The sequence below is a fragment of the Camponotus floridanus genome, unplaced genomic scaffold (assembly GCF_003227725.1).
Source record: "Camponotus floridanus strain SB8 unplaced genomic scaffold, Cflo_v7.5 scaffold98, whole genome shotgun sequence".
Classification (NCBI taxonomy): domain Eukaryota; kingdom Metazoa; phylum Arthropoda; class Insecta; order Hymenoptera; family Formicidae; genus Camponotus; species Camponotus floridanus.
The window spans coordinates 522,466-541,698 of NW_020229869.1; the positions used below are offsets into that span (position 1 = coordinate 522,466).

Consider the following 19,233-nt stretch of genomic DNA (forward strand, 5'->3'; position numbering starts at 1 on the left):
AAGTTTTTCTTATTAATTTATTATATATAGAAAATTTTATTATAGAATAAAAATAAATCATAATTTGTGCATCTTCAATAATTCCAACATATATGTATGTGTAAAGAATTAGAACACAATCCGATTTCGTACACATATACGAATATTTATTCTCTCTGAAATGTTATACAAACTGTCGCCATTATGAATCTCACTCGACATTTTTCATACATTAACAAAGCATTTCAATTTCTTGAAATTCAAAGTGTTACTAATATGTTAAATTTCTATTCTATAGTCAGACAGATAAAGGATTAAAATAAAAAGGAAAAAAATGCAGGTTGAAAATATAACTAAATATGAAAGTTCTATCATGAATTGCAGTATATACTGGTCCCAAAAATAGTGATCATATTGTATAATTGTGTTACAATATTTAATATAATCATAGTAAACGTGTCGTATCTAATATAAAAAGAAACAAAATGAAAATGTGAACGAATTAAAAACATACTTGTAAAAGCCTGTTAAATGCCGATGCAGGAATCTTGTGGCGTCCAAAAAAATAAACTTTCTTTTTTCATTGTTAACAATATAGTAATCTTTCATAAGATGGTTAACATCTAATCCATACAAAATCGAGTTCTCTTAATTCTTTAACAGATAATTATGAGACAATCTGATTAACTATATACATATATATATATATATATATATATATATATATATATGTATATAGTTAATTAATTAGAAAAAGGATAGTAATCACTTATCAGTTAAAGGATCAAGGTTCAAGCAGCGCGAAACTGCTTCATGTCCAAAATTCTCGATTTTAAGCTTTTTTAAAGACTTTTAAGTACGCTTATACATGTATGTGTGTATATGCATATGTGTACACATATACACACATACTTATATCTTTCATATATATTTATATAATTAAAATTTCTTCTCGCGTAAATTCAACGGATGACTCTGCGGACCAAGGTCCATCAGTTCAATATAAGATTTGCAAAATGCAGTTCATTTTCTGGGTTGTTGGATGATAATGGGACGCGAACAGTGCGCCGGTCGTGCATCATGCGTCGGTGTAGGCTTCTCATGGAAGTGTTGAACAGCTTCCGGCGGAAAATCAGCGTTCCCTTTGGCTGGGGCACCGCTAATCATTATCGTCTTCGGCGGACTGCAAAAACATGAAAAAATTTCGTTTTCTGTTTGCCATATATGATTAAAAATAGGCAGAAATAGCACTGAGATACTTCTAATTTGTGTTACTTTTTCAATATTTTAAAATGACATAAAAAACATTGACACATTCGGAACAGTTAATCAATTAGAAATAATAATGGTATAAATGGTATATATATACGATATAAATATATATATATATATTTTTTTTTTCCTCCTATTTATGTCTAAAGAGTTATTGTTAGACACATTGTTTTGTCTTTTTGATTATTGCAAGCGATATATTACATGTTAATAATTTTTATCATCTTATCAAATAAGATATTGACAATCTGTTAAACATTTTTACGTGCGATATGTTATCGTTATCAGCTGATTAATCATCGTTGAAATCAAGATTCACTTCCAAAACAGATTTCATATATATATGAATAATGGACTGATTTCATATATTCTCTTTTTATATTTATTATTGATTTTTATATGATTAAATTAATAAAAAATAAATTTTTTATATGATTATAAATTAATAAAAAGTATTTTTATCACAAAATTAAAAAAATTTTTTTATGAAATTTGCGCTGCAAGGCGCCTGATTAATCATTAAATCGTTTGAGTCCGATTTGATTTTCATTTCATTCGTAAATACAGAGTCGCTTTTTCAATGTAAATGTTTATTCAGAAACTCACGTTTGTTTTCGATTGCGTAATATTGCGTTATATAAACGTAAAATATCGATAATTTCGCTTATCGTCAAAACAGGATGAACATAAATGAGTTAATTATAAAGTCGCATAAATTTTATATATCTTGCAATTTTTCTTGCACCTTATGAAGATATAGAAAATAAAAACAAACACATAGACTTGAAATAAATAAATCGCGAATTACATGCAAACAAATGGAGTTATAACTGTTATAATTGGAATTGATATATCAGATTTCTAAAACCAAGTTGCATCAACATTATTTTGGATTTAAATATGTGTCTATTTTTATTTTTCCTTCTAAATAAGTAAAGACAGACATATTTGAATCTCGCTTAAAACTAAAATAACATTGGTGCAATCGAGCCTAAGCGGTTCTTTTGTATGAACGATTTGAATCTTCCCCTCATGTCACCCCTTTGCTCTTCTAGTCTTTTCCTTTTAAACCGGCCGTATGTGAACCGCCGTCTGCAGCCCAGGTGCTTTCTCATTTTTGACGTTGGAAGCGGCTACCAGATTCGTATCGAGCATATGATATGATACGTCGCAATAAACGATGTCGATCTATTTTACCTGCTAGACGGTCTGCTGTCCTCGACATCCTTGCTAGGTTTCGTCTCGCGCTCGTCCTTCGGCGTTTTATGCTGGGTTATTCTCATGCCGCCCGCCTTCACTGAAAGAGGCAAACACGCGGCGTGAAATGCGCGTTAAAAATTGCACGAGCGAAAGGTCGACCTTGAAACAGATCGCAAGCAAGACAGGTGAATTTCGATGGATCGGCAATATTTCGCAGCGATAGAAATGTTAGAAAATCACTAACCTGCCGGAGGATGACCGCCCTTTAATTTGCATTCGTCCGTCCCGCTCGACATTCCGTCGTCTTTAGATCGATGGAAAAGTCTTAGTTTAGGTTGAATTCCTCTCGCAATATGTTACCGTTGTCTTGTTGCTCGTGGCTCGCAATCGCACTGCTTTGTCGCCGATCCAGTGATGATTGAGTGATAGCGGTAGCTGAGCCGACTTGCTTCGTATGCGTCGTGTTTTCGAACGCGAGAGAGGGGATTACTACTACACGTCGTTTATACTCCTTTCACGATGTATCTCGTCTTGAATACACATGCGATGGCGTATGTACGTATATGCCTCCGATATGATTTACATGTAACACGCATACATACGCGATAATTAGAGAGAAATGTAACCACAGAAATCAATTAACAAATTTGTAGTTGCATGTATTCAAATTGTATATTCATTGATATCAGAATCAGATAATATATACTCAATATCATTTTATGACGCGATATAAAATATATAAAGAATGTAAAAATAATATACTGAAAATACTCCTCAATTTTAATACAAACTCTCAGATACAATTAAAAGTTATAGAAAAAAAGTTATGTATAAATTGTTTCATAAAAAAACTATATTGAAGGTAGTGTTAAATTGATAGAAAATTTAGTGTAAATTATATAGAGATAGAAATTAATCTATTTTATTTCATAAACGATTAGCAACGTGTACAATGTATATATTAAGTTTAGGAGGAAGTGCTTGGTTGTTCCAATGCTTTTTCAGCTTGGTACGCATAGTGCAAATCCTTGGAATCTTGATCCGAGATATGTACCCAGCCAGTTGACTTCATGTGGTAAACTGTAAAATGAAATATATATTAAGACATTGCAGTTATTTGGTACAAGAAATATATTTATTATCTTACAACCGACCTCTTATAATACCGCCAGAATAGGCATCTCTATGTGTAGCATGATAGATCGATCTTCTTCCAAGTTCATAAGCCTGCTCGTCGGTTAAATCCCATCTGTAACCAGAATCCAACACACCGAACGCGAATACAGATCCAGAACCTACGCTAAAAACTTTTCCCGGAGTCCGAGTGCCCTCGGAATCGACATAATAAAGTCCAGGTCCACGTTTGTCCCAACCAGCTAGCATCATACCTATATGCGATTATATTTATAAATTTTTACATAACTTATGGCTTATTAGAGCTTTAATATGAGTCACAAATGATATCTTACCAATACTCAATCCCATTCCTTTAAAGTTATAAATCATATTCGACAAGAGTTTACTCGCTGCTGCGATAGAAATGCGTTCTCTGTTCCTAAGTTCATACATTCGGCATTGCCTTGCTAAAACACGGTCCCAATAGACGCAATCGGCAGCACCGCCAGCTAAAGTGCCAAGAAGATAATCATTGATCTCAACTATCTTCTTCATGGTGGATGAACCTGAAAAACAAGATGAAAATTATAATCTTCAAAATCAACAACTATTAGAAATTTTTAAATTGTTTTATCTCATAAAAATATAATTCATTAATTGAATAGATATATATATATGAAACATGCTTTACCAATGAACTGCCCTCCAGTTGCACGTGAATCCACTGCCAGAACGATACCACCCTGATACCGAAAGCCCAAAGTTGTGGTTCCATGATCAAATTTGATCTTCAAATGTTTTCCAGTTTCATCAGTGCCTGCAGCTATACATCCAAGAGTTTCAGCTGGCTATAAATATATGTAAAGATTATAGAATTAGAATATAACACTTTTTTATATCAAATATTTAAACTTCTTGAATATAAGAATACAAATAAGACATATAAAAAGAAAACTTATAAAACTCTTCTAAAACTTGATTTGCTATTTTCAACTTATGACTTATTAATTTATCATAGTTTAATCTAAGAAAACCATACTTGACAATATAGAATAATGACTTGTGTATTTAGAAAAATAATATTACAAACAAATTTCAATAAAATTTATGTATATCAGCTTAGATATTAATATTATCGTTATTAATAATTACTACGACGTAAGATAATCGCTTTTGTTAAATTATTAGACCGTAACGATATAATTTATATACCGCAAAATGAACCATTGCATGATGCTGCAAATTTATGTCATACAATCGTCGTTTATATCATTATATTACACTTACATTTATAAACGGGGGCACTGCCAGATGAAGATTGTTGCTAAAGTTTTTCGTATATGCCTCGATCTCGCCGGCAATCTTATCCTTTTCTCGCGAATATCCAAAATCAGCGAAGGAGTTGATACCGCAAACCTCGGCGAGCGCCATTTTGCCCAAACATTAACCATCATTCTTGACGTCCATAGACATAACATAAGTAGAGCGGCCTCATGCTCATCAATATTTTAGTGGCGAAGTTTAGTTAGAAAAAGAGAGAAAATAGAAGCAGAATCTTTTTCTCTCTCTTATTCGCTTCTGCGCAGTGACTTTTACAAGACCATCGGTTCATTATTACTCGTCTTCTCTCTTACTCCTTATTATCAGCTGTTCTGAGTTTTGGTTCTCTTTTTTTATTCATTAGAAAGAAACCAAAATTTTATTCTTATTTTTTCTCTTTTTCTATGTATCTTGCAGGAATCTCGAAGCTAATAATAATTTTATTATAATAAAATAATTTATAAACTGCTAATGTGTTATGACACATTTTTAGTAATAAGATTGAGATTTAATTTGTTATATACATTTATTAACATGAAGCTGCAATGACTGCATAATGCTATACACTGTTATGAAATAATATAACATTAACGTAACATTTTTTTATATAGGATAACTTTTTAAAAAATTGTATGTTTAACAAGAACAGTGTATGCTAGGTCTAAAGATGGAGTTATAAATGTATGTGATATTAACGATAAATATATATATAAATCTTAGTACAAAAAAAAAACAAATATAGAAAATTAAAAATATAATTAAATAATTCTATAAGTATATCATATTGCAATGCCACATAATTATTATATCACTTTATCATATTGTAAGAGAAATATTCACATATTATATCCATTTACATAAGAAACTTTCACGATTTACAATTTTTTTAAATATTCGTTAAAAATTGTTAAAAATCTAAAATCAAAATGCAATAGAAATGGGCGATTTGATCACTGAAACATATCTTCCATAAAATCACGATCTTTAACAAACTGCTTGGTTAAAATGCCAATTAATGCAGTTCAAAAGCGCACATACGATTATATTTGTGGAAAATATATTTTTATAGATTAATTGTGATCCGAAACATTATTTTCTTTGCATTAATAATAATCTTGTTCTTTTGTTTTCGGAGACATAACATACATTAACATCAAGGAGTCTTTTATATGAAGCAAAAAGTCCTTTTTTTCTTTTTTTGCAATGTGCGCTTCCAAAAAACATTACCGATAATTTTGTTAGAATGCTAAATTGCCTCATAGGCAACGTCAACACCAGTTCTTGTAGCTGAACCATTTAAAAATTCCTCGAGTTCATCTCGTTCTCTATTTTCATCCCTCGATCGGTGAGATGAGCGTTTCTTTTTCTTTTCAGTTTTTTCCGTTTTTTCTTTATCCTTGTCCTTGTCTTTTGCTTTCTTCTTTTTCTTCTTCTCTTTCTCATCTCCCTAGAATCAATAAAATAAAAAAAAGTAAAAAGAAAGAACCAGAATATATAGAAAACAAATCTAAATTAATCAAAGTAATAGGAAAGATAGAAAAAATATACTTCAATATATCCAGAGATTCTTATAAAATAGAGAATATTTATAAAAATCTTTTATAAGCTATATATGATAATTACCTTCTCTTTATGTTTCTTTCTTTCTTTCATCACCGGACTACTGGTATTAGAGTTTATATGACGCATGCTAGTGTCATCAAGCAATTCCAGGTGAACATTGGAGCTTGTCATGCTAACATCCAGACTCTTATCGCTTAATTCTAATCTGTCTTTCCTCGTACTGGTACTGCTCACATCTTCACCTCCTTCAGGACTTTGTCGCCATTTGGAATCTCGCCGTAACCAGCTGTCAATAGTATCCGAATTTATGTCTGGCTGCTCATTCGACTCGTAATTATTTGAAATACGTAATTCTTGTTCTATGGAAGAAACAGAGTCGCGTTTCATAATTTGATTTGGCTTCTCGGTATTCATTTCTGGACCTGACAGCGGTTCTAGTTTATGTTTTTGTTTAGATAACGGATTTTCTGCTAATTTTGGTTGTATAGGAGAAGCTACTTCTTCAATGGATGACAAATCATCTTCGTAACCAGCTACTAAAGGATTTGCAGTCTCTGTATCACTTTAAAATAAAGTTATATTAGTAGAGTATTAGTATTGATTATAATTATACTACTGATGATAATATATATTGACAAATTCTTTATTTACCTCTCAGAATCTACTTCTTCTTGCTGCACTTTCTGTGGCGAGACCTGATTACTATCTTCCAAAAACGATCTGTCTAACATCCCATCATCTGGTACAAAATCTTCAACACTAGTCAATGGTGCATTTAAGCTAAGATTTTTAACATTTGGCAGCTTTCCATCCATCTCATCTTCTTTCTTGTGGCCAAAGATTTTAGACATGAGTGATGGAGGGCGATTGAGCGAATCTCTTTTCTCGCCATTGTCATTAGCGGATTCAGCCGGTTTAGCTACTTCTATTTTAACAGCAGAATTTTGTGAAATGGGTGATGTCACAATTTGCGAAGCTTTCATAGAATTTGATAAATTATTCAATGTGCTTGTTGCAGAGCTCTCCTTTTTTGATAATGATTTCATCTCTAAACTTTTCACTGGGATTGGAGTTCCGCCACCAATTGGACCGGGCATTGAAATTGATCTTTTAACTTCTCCGGCGGTATTCGTATTAGGAGATGCAAGATGATAGCTACTCATAGATGATGGAACATTTGAAACTAGATTGCTAGCAGATACTGAATCGGCAAGAGCTCTTCTACGATTTACAAGATTATCTAGGAATTTGTTGTAATCGGCATCATCACTGTCTTGGAAGAGATCGAGTTCTTGAATTGTCAAGCGTGTTTCCCCTTCATTAGTTTCGAGCTGTTTCAGCAACGTTTCACGTTGCAACTGCAGAAACGGTAGATTAAAAAATTTGTGCAGTAGTTTTAACCCGAAACCGTTTCGCATCGACGATTCCGCATATCTTATCTACAAAAATTAATTTATAAATTTAGAATAAGATAAATTTAAATAATTTTAATACATATATATAAAATAAATTTGATTCAATTTTAGTTAAACACACGTTCAAATTTATTCATTCATGGTAAGATATCCATTAGTAGTGTGAGATGTAATAGTCATAATAATAACATAATGTTAATTATGCAATAGTTTGATTACTTGTGCTGTTCTTTCGTGTAGCGAGTCTATAAAGTATGTCACGTGATCCGCGGTGACAGTTCTGTGATGCGACATATCGCAATGATTACCAAGAACGATAACGGGAATATGGCTAGGTATTTTTGGCAGTTCTCGTTGAACATAATCAAACGTCCAACTTTTCGTGATGTCCATCACGATAATAACGCCGTTGGTGCCTTTGTAAACATCGAGAAACTCAGCATCTAAAGCTGGTTCCTCGATAACATTTTCTGCATTACTCGGAGCATTGTCCATCTTTAAACCTTCCAATTTCCGGCGACGTCTGCCACGATCAACGACATCCCATACCTCCACTTTTACCACATCATCAGTGGCTTTATAATTCCATTGTATACTAGCCACCTGTATCTCTTCCGTGGGTATATACTCTTCGATAAATTTTTGCCCCTGCAGTCTATAGAATAAACATGTCTTTCCTACATTCCTGTCTCCCTTTATTATTATTTTCACTAAAAATAATATATAAAGTTTGTATTATAATTGATATGCTATTTTACACTAAAATATTTATATGTATATGCACACTTACTATTATATTGTACACCTTTGGCAAATTTTCTCTGAAGATTTGTCGGCATAGATTGATGGGCTGGCCTAGGAGACACATTGCCATCTGATTTGCCAGTTAATCTCTTAATGGCAGAAAACATTATGTAGTCTTCAAAGAAGCAATTGTTGAAAGAATTAATTCTAAAATCTGAAAAGATACCTGAAAAATTAACACAATATTATATATATATATATATATATATATATGTATATGTAATATAAATATAATTTTAAATGTTATAATAAAATTATAGATATAAGTTTTAAATATTGACATAATATTAATATATAAATATTTTTATTCTTCTTTAATAATTATGAATGAAAGCTATATAATTTTAATTAAAATATAACAATATATTAAGAATATTTTCTCAAATTATGACATATTAAAATACACATATCATAAATAATAATAACAATAAATCAATTATTTTATAAGAATTATGTTATAGAAATGTTGCATAAATTCTATACATCATATATAAATTATATAAAAATATATCATATTCTTAAATTTTAATATCCTGAAATATTAGAGCAAAAATATTAATGTCCATCAAAGTTCGCGAAGGAGACAAGATTCTAAATGTATTTGTTTCACGATATTATCATCGGAAAATCGTTTAATATATCTCTCGATGCATAAACGAGCAAGATCCTTTTAAAGATTCATCAAATTCACGTGAGATTTGTATCGTGGAAATCGCAATTATACTTACCACATATTATACTTCAAGTTTTATGAATGAAGCAAGCCTCTGTTAAATGCGGCTCTGAATGTGAGACAGCTGTCATAAGTATCATATGCAGCAGCAGCTGTTTCTCCTTCATTGATGCAAGGTTGGCAATGCTGGACGCGACTCTCGCGCGTAATTTTAAACACAATTTAAAATGACGGCTCTGATTTTCCTTCGTATTTATATTTTCGTAAATTTTTTTGTGGAAAGAAAATGATCTCTCGAATTATATGTGAATTATCTAGTTATAATAAAATGATATATTCACAAATATGAAGTTTTCACATACATATATATAAGATTTTTTTGCATTAACAAATTGACATATTGGCAAGATATTTGTTGCGTACTATTTTAGAATTTATATAAACAATAAATATTGCAAAATATAACAACCAAAGAGACATATCTTTAAACTTTCAAATTGCACTTTTTTTGTGAAACTTATTTTTCTAAGTTACATTTATTTTTATGTAAATATGACCATTTCATCTCTGATGTGTTAGCCACATTTCATAAAAAATTTATAAAAAATTGATGTAGTTAATAACAAAACCTCAGACGGCTCATCGATTTCTGAAATCGTTTTTTCTTTCTCGTCTAGTGCGATAGCATTTTTTTATGATTGGATGTTTTTTCTTTATATCACTAAGACGTTTGTATTATTTTACACTTATTTTAAATGTAAAAGTCAGGAAGAAAGTGTATATAGGCTTTATTATCATTTTGTTAAGTTCAAAATTTTCGATGAAAATTACAGAAAAACTTAAGCTTCTTTCTCTTAATTATTGTTCTATCCTTGTAATGTTATTTTCGTCTAATTTATCTTATTATAAAAAATACTACAAATATAGAAATATAGAAATGTATACTTCTTTTGTATATTTCTATATACAAATATAGAAATGATACAAAAGTATAAAGAAATGTACAAACATATATTTTAATAGACACGTTAATATCTATTATCACAATAGATGCTATTCATCAAAATCAAACAATAAAAATATAGAATGGATCATATAATTTTGCATCATACAAGTTTAAACAAATAATTTATTACTAAAAAAAATAACAAAATTTTAAAATTACTGCACCCCGTTAATATTTTCATTTGATTCCATAATAGCTTGGTAAAGCAAAGGTTTCAATTCTTCTCTCATTAAGGAATGCTTATCACCATGTGTTATCATTAACACCTCACTTGCCTTTTCTAATACTTTAAGTGCTTCTTTTGGTTTGTTCAAATGCAATTGTATCTTTCCAGTCATAAGATATAGTAATCCTATCAAGGGATGTATTTCTCCATAATATAATCTAAAAATTAAGCATAATGTCTTTAATTATATATAATATATTAATATTATAATTATATATAATATTAATATTATAATGTTTATTTTTAACCACCATGGAAAATTATTTTTATTACAAATAATCAAACACTTACAAATATCCTGGAATAAGTTCTTTGCCATATAATTCTGCATCTTCCCAATATTTTAGATTCATAGCTGCAATATGAGCTGCTTCCAGAGTACGAATATGCTGTATATTAAATCTGTGTAATATATTCTTCTGTTTTTTCAAACATATTTTACTGACATCAAGATCTATTACATTAATAAGGATAAATTATAAATATCAAGGATAGATTTTATTAGAAAAATATTTTGCTCTAAATTTCTGAATATTAGTTAGCTTCCTTCATATATAAATATTAAGAGGATACAAGCCATAGCCTTCATTTCTTCTAAATGGTGAATAGTAAAGTTAGTGACTTCTCGAAACGTGTTTTTAAATTCCTCTGATATTTTTGTACCACATGTTTTACAATTGTCAGCCTCAATCAAACATGGAGAATCACATGATAAGTTTGAACATGCGGCTGCTTCAGCCATAGGTTCCACTTGCTTACATCTTTCACAATCACACCAAAAATAATATGAATTGTACAATTCTTCGCGTCTGTCCTTGTTAGAATTGAGTAAATCAATATATGATATTTTTATCTGTATGAAAGATAAGATTGTCAAATTTTGAAATAAAAGATATTTATATTAAATTACTTTTAATTACTAATTTTTTATTATAAATACAACCAATTATGAATGAATAGAATCAATATTGAATATTTAAGAGTCACTACATAAAATTGGTAAAAAAGTTAAATCCAGCATTACTGATGTTTTTTATTTATTTCAGCACTATTAATATATATTTTATCAATACCTGCCTGTGACCAATCTAAAGAGGGAAGATCCACTATTGTTCTGATAATGATAGTAGTTCCTTCGAAAACAGCAACTGCATTGGGTTTGCAACTGTGATCTATCACAGATGCTCCCAGATAAATACCAGCTCCAATGGTATTCATATTAAGATCTAATATGTTAAAGCAATTAGTACATATTCTGCCATAAATACCCATCAACTCTGCAATGTTGGGCATTGTTTCTCCCTCAAGAAATTCAAATAAAACTGCACATAATGTGGTGAAATGCTCCAGTCGCTTTGCATCTTTCTTTAAATCCGAATAATCTACAATCCACAAGTTGATATATAACACATTCTCTAAAATTGTTTCATACATTCGCATATTCTCTGAAATTGTTTCATTAGAAAAATACTAACGTGACATTAAGTCTTTGAATTTTCTGAAATTTTTTTCAGTATAATAGCCTACTTGGTCAGCCCCACCTCGATTGAGTTTGAGAATTATACGTGCCATAAGCCGCGCTGCATCTGGCATAATCTTTGGCGATATTTTCTTCAAATTCGCACATTCTAGCTTATGTATCGACCATGATTCTCTTTGACAATTGCGGTTACAATAATATACATATTGACAAGCCGAGCACTTTAATAATTTGCCGCTGTAATAAATTACATTTCGTGATGACAGGATGGCATCAAATATATATATATATATATATATATATATATATATATATAATTATGTATTTATATTTAACATTTTATCATATTATTTATACAACTTTATTTTTATCATATATAAAATAAAAAACGATTTATTCTTAAATAATTAATTAATATTAAATGATTAAAAATTACAAATATCTCGTAATGTCACTCTCATTCTTCTATACCTTTTCAAACAATTGTCACATCGATTAGTTCTGTGTTTTGAGTTAAGTACAAAGGCAAACGGTTTGCTAGTAAAAATTATTGTTCCTCTTTTTGATATATCGTCATTCATTTTAAATGCAGACATACAAATCACACTGACAAAACATTCAAGCTCTCTGTTCCCAATAACAACTTGATCTAACCTTAATCTAACACACTTAACCTAATCTAAAAAATCTGTGTAAATACCGACATATGTTCATAACTTGAAATTTCTATAATGTTGTATTTTTCTTACTACATCTTTCAAAGTTATTTTAAATTTTTCTAAGTCATTTCTGTGTATAATTCTTCACATAATTTTTAGATAAATATATATATATATATATATATATATATATATATACATACATATATTTATATTATATATATATATATTTATATAAATATATTTACATAGCTATTTGTATTATATATATATATATATATATATATATATATTTATATAAATATATTTACATAGCTATTTGTATTTTATATATATATATATATATATATATATACATATATGTTTCAACTATAATGCGCGCGTAATTTGAAACTTTAAAGAGACAATTTATATATCTTTAGTTGAATTTTTTCTATAATTTTATTTTCTTTTTCTTTCTTATTAGCTTTTCAAACTTTTATGTATTTACATTTGTTTATATACATAAAAAGTATAGAAAAGTATAATTAAAACAGAAAAATCTTAGATTTAATTTTAGATTTCCCTTTTAATTATATCTTCATATTTTTATTCGAAATAAAATAAAAATATATTCAACTATTGTAAAAGAAGGAATAAAATAAGCAGCAAAAATGTAAAAAATTAAATTAAAGCAGTTAATATATCTATTTATAGCACGGTTATAAGTACTATTTTAATAAATCTGTATTTATAGCAATGAGAATTTTAGGTTGACAAAACATGACATTTACCCGAGCTGATTTTCATATTCAGTATTTTGCACTAAACTTTCAATAGCCTCAGAGAAGTTTATGAACAGACTGATACAATATAAAATTTAAATATGATATAATTTTTTAATCAAGATATACATTATAACTCTGTATAAAACCTATATAAATTACATTTACAATATATTTATTTGATAAATTGACATGCCAATTGTCATCCTAATAGAAAAAAAAATATATATATTACTCATATATTATTACATACATAATAATTTTGTTAAGAGAATAATGCCAATAAATTAAAAACGTTACGAATAAAAAATTAACAACACAAATAGATGTAGAATAAGGCTCATATCGGGACTGAAGGAGTAACAAGGACGAGATGACTTTCTATCAAGATTATTTCTCTTTTATACATATATATGATAAAACAATTTTACCTTCGTAATAGGCAATGGTCGCATCTTTCGTTACGCATCGCCGATCTTAGTATATAGGCAAACGGTTTTCCATACAAAATAGTGGTGCCTTTGCTCACAGGCACGCGTTTACACCCATGATTTTTGACTCTCATCTTTTCAGACTTTTTCAAATTGCACCCTTTTCACTTGCTATTTTATATAGAAGAGTTGCACCTTGCTTACTGACTTTATATGATCGCACCTGTCTTCGCTCTCTCTCTTCCTTTCCCGTTTTGCTGACGTGTAGAGAGACTCGGACGCGCGCTATTTTAAGATCCGTTTATTTTCGCATAACGTATTATTGGAGCTAACTAATAAACCCTTAACCTGCTGATTTCTCACTAACACCCTCCCCCCTCTTCCTCTTTCATAATTAACACAAACCTGGAACGCTTATTTACAGTCAAAGAAAAAGAGTTAAGTTAAAAAAAATTACAAGCTAGAGTCGACGGATCCCCCCCCCGGAAATTTATAAATCTTGGATTCGGAATAATGGAAGCATATATTCAATACTAAAACTCGAATCTCAAAATAATCAACTCACAATTAAAAATAATTGAAAACATAGATAGGAAAAAATACAATATCCGTGTTAGATGCAGTGTCATATGTACAATGCCATTATCTGTAATATAGTCTTTATCTGCATGTGCTTATCTTTTTCCTTCTCTTTTCGATTATTTTCGTCATAATGTTAAAATATGAATCTCAGTTAACTGATTACACACAGAATGACTGCATTGGACCGAAATCGACGTAACCGGGTTTCTTGTCGTTTAACACACAATGATTTGTTGAGGATTTCTTTGAGCATACAAAGGGATAGGAGACAATAATTCGTTTTAACTTTCCTGACAACAACCTGATAACGTATCCACATTCATAAGTAGGATCGCTTCTACCATTCTTTTTTATGTTCGTCCATCGATACTCCACCTGGACCTAGGGAGACTATCATCAGGAGACCTCCGATGACTGAAAGTGTCTACAATAAATACAAATATGTAAAGAATTAATAAATCATATATAAAAATGTAAATAATAAATATAATAATGATAATAGAACATTATAAACACATTATAGATACATTATAGACATGTATATATGTGTGTAATGATTATAGATTAGATAATAGAAAATTAATAGAGGATAAAAGATTTAACAGATTAAACTATATAGATCTAAGAGATTAAACTACACAACCATATTACATTAATATTGATATTACTGTATTAATATATTATATTAATATTATATTAATATTAATATTATATCAAGATTCATACAAGTAATATCTAGAGATTCAGAATAGATAAATTTAACTCTTGATTCATAATTTTTACACATTTAATAATCATATAAAAAATTTTTTTTTTTTTTACATCACTTTGTACATATTGTAAAATTATTTTTGGTAGAAATAAATTTATTTTTAGCAAAAATAAAATGTGCACTCTGTGTAGTAATAAAAAAGTTAATATCTCTCTAATAAAACAAGTATATGTATAATTAATATTATAAAAGTATTTAATATTCAGACAAACTTACCTGGAAGAAGTCGTATTTGAGAAAATCCCTGAGTGGTTTATAGTCAGGAATGGTCCACCATGCATTATGGTAGAAGTTTAATGCAGTTAATAAAACGACAAGTAGTAATGCGCTCAGCTTAGTTTTGTAGCCGACTGTCACTAATACCATCAGGATGCTGCCAACAATGTCTTGGAGGATTTGTAGAAAAGATATCTCGAAGCGAATTAGGGTGACGAACATGAACGCCAACAAAACTCGGCCAGCCAATTGCAGTAAATTCTTAGGTTTGTTATCACCAAGACTGGGCACACCAGCAAAAAGTGATCTACCTTCGACTCGCGACTCTGCCAGCACCAATAGAAGCGCTCCTATTAACGCTAGATTCCTGAATAGGAATTGCATGTCCCATAGTATGCTGTATGCAATTGTCTGCAGAATCACAATGAAGAACAAAACGCAGCAAGCTATGATGACTCGCCATCTACTGATCACCATGACACATCCACCGAGTTGCCCAATAAGATTCACGAGAACGAAGACGGTGGCTAGAAATTTTCCACAGCCCCATGATGCATCCATATATTCTCGTTGCTCGCTCCATTGAAACCACATCCGCAAGCCATCCTCTAGGAAAGTAGCAATGAGACACAATCGTGCTAATGTTGGAAGCACGTGTTTACCATTGCGGATTACCTGTCACAAAAATAAGTACTCTTAATAATAGGTATTTTTAAAAGTAATACTACTATGTCTAAATTGTATCTAATAAATATTAAGGAATGTAATAAATAGATTTAATTAGAAGTTCTTTAAATATCAGTGTAGAATATTTTTGTTTTAATTGCTTCTTTATATTTTCTTTTATTTAATATAAATTCTCTACTATACATTTTTAAAAATTTTTAATATGACTAATGTGTTACATTATCATATATGAACATGTGAAAAGTAGGTCTGTGAAAGTGTACAATGATCCATATGTCTCACTTTATGTATATCAAAAAGAAATGCATTTAAAATATAATATTCTTAACTGCAAATAAGATTTGCTTGATCATCTTTCTAGATAGAATAAAATGCTAATAGATGATAAGAGGGATATCAGAAGAAAAGTCACAGTCATTGTTGTCGCATATGCAAGGGTGAAAATATCGAATCTTGTTGAACATCTCTTTATAATAATGATATTTATGCGATCGGTAAGAAAAGGAAAACGCAAAAATATAGCTCGTTTTCGTCTCAACACTCGCGATCATTGCTCGAGGAGGGGGTCCTCGAATACACCTGTGGAATTTATAACCTGCAATTTTGAACGATAGAAGTCGAATCACGATCAATTGCGTCGCGCATTTCGCGGCTGTGACAGATAATCCTCGCGAAGTCGCGGATACGCGCGAAAATATGGAAATACACCGGGCGACGATGACGTTGACAGGAGCATGGCTCGCTCTTCTACCAGGGAACCAGCGATTAACTCGTCGGTTTTCTGTCCCCCTTCCAGGATTCGAGGACGGGATCGCGATCCGCGTGGTAATGTGATCATCCCTAGAAAACTCACCTGGTCGGCGACCTCCTCCGCCCTCGAGAGCACCTCCTGCGAGACCACCATTGTGTGCCTTATTCAAAAACCCAAAAGTCTCCCATACGCACACTGACGTATACACGTGCGCGCACACAAGTGGCGCGGCGCGCGCCTCGCTGCGCTGCGTGGCGTTGGCGTTGAAAGGAATGCGCGGGGGGGAAGGGTTACGTCACATGTATGTGTGGTGAGAATCCCAACCTCTCAATCCAAGGAGAGATACGTACTCCATTGCACCCAAGTGTGATGTGGAGATCGGCTGGCTGGCTCCGAGCACGTCACTTCCGGTGTACGTGGTCACGAAAGTTGGCGCCCGCGTCGAATTCGATCTCCGATAAGTTTTGAATTTCACTCTTGTTTTATAAACGCTCTAAACCTCTGTAAGACACGTAAGTGAATATAAATTTTGAGAATGCACAGTGTGTTATAATGTTGTAGGAATCGTCGTGCATTGTATATCTGTCATTAACACTGCCAGAATTGCATGTATTAAAATGAACGAGATTTTTGTTCGAATCTTATGACTTACTTTCTGAAACTTTTATTATTGATCTATTCTTTTTTTAAATTACAGTTTCTTGCATCACGATATGTTTCTTTTATCATTTTAGATATCTCTAAAAAAGTGTGTCTGGGTTAATAAATAATACCGCGAGACTTGCGCCGCATTTCACGTTGCTTCGATATTTCGAGAATCGCAATTCACTTCTCGATAGATTTCAAATGGCGGTCGATCGCGCAACAGTTCGCGGATCGCGGAGTCGCGTTCGAATCGCTGCGTGCATTTCTCGTGAGTGTTTCCGTCTAAAAGTGAACTTCGGACGCGAAAACATGTCGCGAGTGTTTTGCGAAGTGTGTCGGACGTGTGCCGTAACGCGTTAAAACCCGACGAGTTCATTTGGCGGAGAATTCGTTCAAGCATCTTTGACGATGCCAATCTGCAATGGTAAATATTCCATTGATGCTGAATCTCTCGAAAAACTCGGCATTTTACATCCAATCAACTAATATTCTCATTCTTTTTTATGTACAGATGACGCAAGAGACATAATGTAGCAAGATAGAGCGAGAAATAAACGGATTTCGGCGCAAAATGGGAAAAGAGAGAAACCGAAGGAAAGAGAAGGACAGAAAGAGAGAGAGAGAGAGAGAGAGAGAAAATCGCGTTTCCTTCAGCATCTTTTCACTGTCGGTAAGTTTTTTTTTACGATGCACTTGCAGTCGGTACTTTGTGCAACATGTACGATTGGCGTAGTTTAGATGGCAATACTATGCACTTGTGCAAGGTTAACTGTCATGCGACCACAGAAAAGAAAAAAAATTGACACGTGTTTATAAGAAATCTTGTATGAAAATTGATATGAAAATATGAGAGTAATTTATGAGAGTAATATATATATCTAAGATTATAATAAAATACATAGCGCATGCAGAGCGCATTTTTTTGTATTTTTTTAATTGTCTAATAATCAACAAAGTATATATACCGATTTTTTACTTTATTATGAAAAAATATTAAATGTTCTTTTCAAATAAATTTTTAAAGCAATGAGATATTTTATTATACTTATTATTTTTCTACCTTCAATATATAATTTTCTGTAAAAAAAATCTTTTAAATATATGTTCTGCAATAATTATGTAAAAATTTCGTACAACTATTACTTAATTAGTTTGTTTTTAATAGAAAATCATTAAATTAATAAATAAATGATAAAAATAATTTATAAAATTATAATTTATAAAATTATATTATTAAAGTTTTACTTTATTTTCTTTTATTGAAGACAGAGAAAATTATTTAATTTCTTTTATTGAAGACAGAGAAAATTATTTAATTTCTACAAATTTATCGCAAGATATTTATATATTTCACTACCTATAATTCACTAGATTCAATTTGCATACAAGATTTCTCTTCAAATCACTTTTTATGTCTGTTATTTTTTGTTCCTTGTCGCGAAAATGTTTCGACGACTGCAAGCGTCGTCATTTTGTCTCTCAAGCCACGACGACGAGTTTCGTCGAGATGCCGCTTCATGATATTCGCTATCTGCTACTGCGAATACGTATCGCGTGTACGCGCTGGGTATATCAAGTTGTAATAGAGACGAGTAGGTTTACTGTCGTTGTCGGTAGGCGCCGAGTTTTACTTGATTCTCTACCCTATTTGGACCTTGGACAGGAAAGGGAA

The 19,233-nt window shown here is 31.1% G+C and overlaps 5 protein-coding genes and 1 long non-coding RNA gene across 8 annotated transcripts in view; 1 reads left to right on the forward strand and 5 right to left on the reverse strand.

The window, feature by feature from the left end:
* Nucleotides 1-345: 345 nt before the first annotated feature.
* LOC105250063 (death-associated protein 1) lies at nt 346-2,918 on the reverse strand. Its single transcript, XM_011255938.3, has 3 exons — nt 2,696-2,918; nt 2,449-2,548; nt 346-1,162 (listed from the first exon to the last, which is right to left on the reverse strand). Exons 1-3 carry the CDS (start codon nt 2,745-2,747, stop codon nt 1,003-1,005), a joined length of 312 nt encoding a protein of 103 aa, XP_011254240.1. The 5' UTR covers nt 2,748-2,918; the 3' UTR covers nt 346-1,002.
* Nucleotides 2,919-3,322: 404 nt separating this feature from the next.
* Nucleotides 3,323-5,025, reverse strand: LOC105250061 (proteasome subunit beta type-5). The gene is made up of 5 exons (XM_011255937.3): nt 4,855-5,025; nt 4,259-4,415; nt 3,921-4,133; nt 3,606-3,839; nt 3,323-3,531 (listed from the first exon to the last, which is right to left on the reverse strand). Exons 1-5 carry the CDS (start codon nt 4,996-4,998, stop codon nt 3,419-3,421), a joined length of 861 nt encoding a protein of 286 aa, XP_011254239.1. The 5' UTR covers nt 4,999-5,025; the 3' UTR covers nt 3,323-3,418.
* Nucleotides 5,026-5,677: 652 nt separating this feature from the next.
* On the reverse strand, nt 5,678-9,478 carry LOC105250060 (rab-like protein 6). 2 transcript variants are annotated; one of them, XM_011255935.2, is made up of 6 exons: nt 9,398-9,478; nt 8,656-8,835; nt 8,085-8,575; nt 7,102-7,889; nt 6,511-7,012; nt 5,678-6,334 (listed from the first exon to the last, which is right to left on the reverse strand). In XM_011255935.2, the coding sequence occupies exons 2-6, from the start codon at nt 8,774-8,776 to the stop codon at nt 6,134-6,136; spliced, it is 2,103 nt and encodes a 700-aa protein (XP_011254237.1). In that variant the 5' UTR covers nt 8,777-8,835; nt 9,398-9,478; the 3' UTR covers nt 5,678-6,133. The 2 variants fall into 2 exon arrangements, with proteins under 2 accessions (XP_011254237.1, XP_011254238.1); XM_011255936.2 differs by having other exon boundaries at nt 8,656-8,823; nt 9,398-9,476.
* Nucleotides 9,479-10,487: 1,009 nt separating this feature from the next.
* Nucleotides 10,488-14,319, reverse strand: LOC105250066 (histone-lysine N-methyltransferase SMYD3). 2 transcript variants are annotated; one of them, XM_025415136.1, is made up of 6 exons: nt 12,526-12,865; nt 12,050-12,291; nt 11,652-11,956; nt 11,148-11,427; nt 10,866-11,028; nt 10,488-10,732 (listed from the first exon to the last, which is right to left on the reverse strand). In XM_025415136.1, exons 1-6 carry the CDS (start codon nt 12,648-12,650, stop codon nt 10,504-10,506), a joined length of 1,344 nt encoding a protein of 447 aa, XP_025270921.1. In that variant the 5' UTR covers nt 12,651-12,865; the 3' UTR covers nt 10,488-10,503. The 2 variants fall into 2 exon arrangements, with proteins under 2 accessions (XP_025270921.1, XP_011254247.1); XM_011255945.3 differs by lacking the exon at nt 12,526-12,865 and adding an exon at nt 13,909-14,319 and having other exon boundaries at nt 10,489-10,732.
* A 93-nt stretch (nt 14,320-14,412) lies between these two features.
* Nucleotides 14,413-17,278, reverse strand: LOC105250059 (surfeit locus protein 4 homolog). The gene is made up of 3 exons (XM_011255934.2): nt 17,019-17,278; nt 15,479-16,153; nt 14,413-14,914 (listed from the first exon to the last, which is right to left on the reverse strand). Exons 1-3 carry the CDS (start codon nt 17,067-17,069, stop codon nt 14,828-14,830), a joined length of 813 nt encoding a protein of 270 aa, XP_011254236.1. The 5' UTR covers nt 17,070-17,278; the 3' UTR covers nt 14,413-14,827.
* A 428-nt stretch (nt 17,279-17,706) lies between these two features.
* Nucleotides 17,707-19,233, forward strand: part of LOC105250057 — a 99,163-nt gene continuing 97,636 nt past the window's right edge. The window contains exons 1-2 of the long non-coding RNA XR_889087.3: nt 17,707-17,985; nt 18,073-18,231. This is a non-coding gene — a long non-coding RNA (uncharacterized LOC105250057). The remainder of the gene's footprint in view (nt 17,986-18,072; nt 18,232-19,233) is intronic.

Coding starts and splice junctions, on each gene's coding strand:
- LOC105250060 (XM_011255935.2), bottom strand. CDS start 8,776: ATGTTTTCTGCCATTAAGAGATTAACTGGCAAATCAGATGGCAATGTG. Junction 8,576..8,655: donor CAAAGGTGTACAATATAATA/GTAAGTGTGCAT, acceptor TATTATTTTTAG/TGAAAATAATAATAAAGGGA. Junction 6,335..6,510: donor GAAAGAAACATAAAGAGAAG/GTAATTATCATA, acceptor TATTGATTCTAG/GGAGATGAGAAAGAGAAGAA.
- LOC105250059 (XM_011255934.2), bottom strand. CDS start 17,069: ATGGTGGTCTCGCAGGAGGTGCTCTCGAGGGCGGAGGAGGTCGCCGAC. Junction 16,154..17,018: donor CGGAGGAGGTCGCCGACCAG/GTGAGTTTTCTA, acceptor TTTTTGTGACAG/GTAATCCGCAATGGTAAACA. Junction 14,915..15,478: donor TCAAATACGACTTCTTCCAG/GTAAGTTTGTCT, acceptor TATTTATTGTAG/ACACTTTCAGTCATCGGAGG.
- LOC105250063 (XM_011255938.3), bottom strand. CDS start 2,747: ATGTCGAGCGGGACGGACGAATGCAAATTAAAGGGCGGTCATCCTCCG. Junction 2,549..2,695: donor GGGCGGTCATCCTCCGGCAG/GTTAGTGATTTT, acceptor TGCCTCTTTCAG/TGAAGGCGGGCGGCATGAGA. Junction 1,163..2,448: donor GACAGCAGACCGTCTAGCAG/GTAAAATAGATC, acceptor ATGTTTTTGCAG/TCCGCCGAAGACGATAATGA.
- LOC105250061 (XM_011255937.3), bottom strand. CDS start 4,998: ATGGCGCTCGCCGAGGTTTGCGGTATCAACTCCTTCGCTGATTTTGGA. Junction 4,416..4,854: donor CAGTGCCCCCGTTTATAAAT/GTAAGTGTAATA, acceptor ATATATTTATAG/CCAGCTGAAACTCTTGGATG. Junction 3,532..3,605: donor TTCTGGCGGTATTATAAGAG/GTCGGTTGTAAG, acceptor TTCATTTTACAG/TTTACCACATGAAGTCAACT.
- LOC105250066 (XM_011255945.3), bottom strand. CDS start 14,042: ATGAGAGTCAAAAATCATGGGTGTAAACGCGTGCCTGTGAGCAAAGGC. Junction 12,292..13,908: donor GACCATTGCCTATTACGAAG/GTAAAATTGTTT, acceptor AATTTATTACAG/CGGCAAATTATTAAAGTGCT. Junction 11,428..11,651: donor CCTCTTTAGATTGGTCACAG/GCAGGTATTGAT, acceptor TCTTTCATACAG/ATAAAAATATCATATATTGA.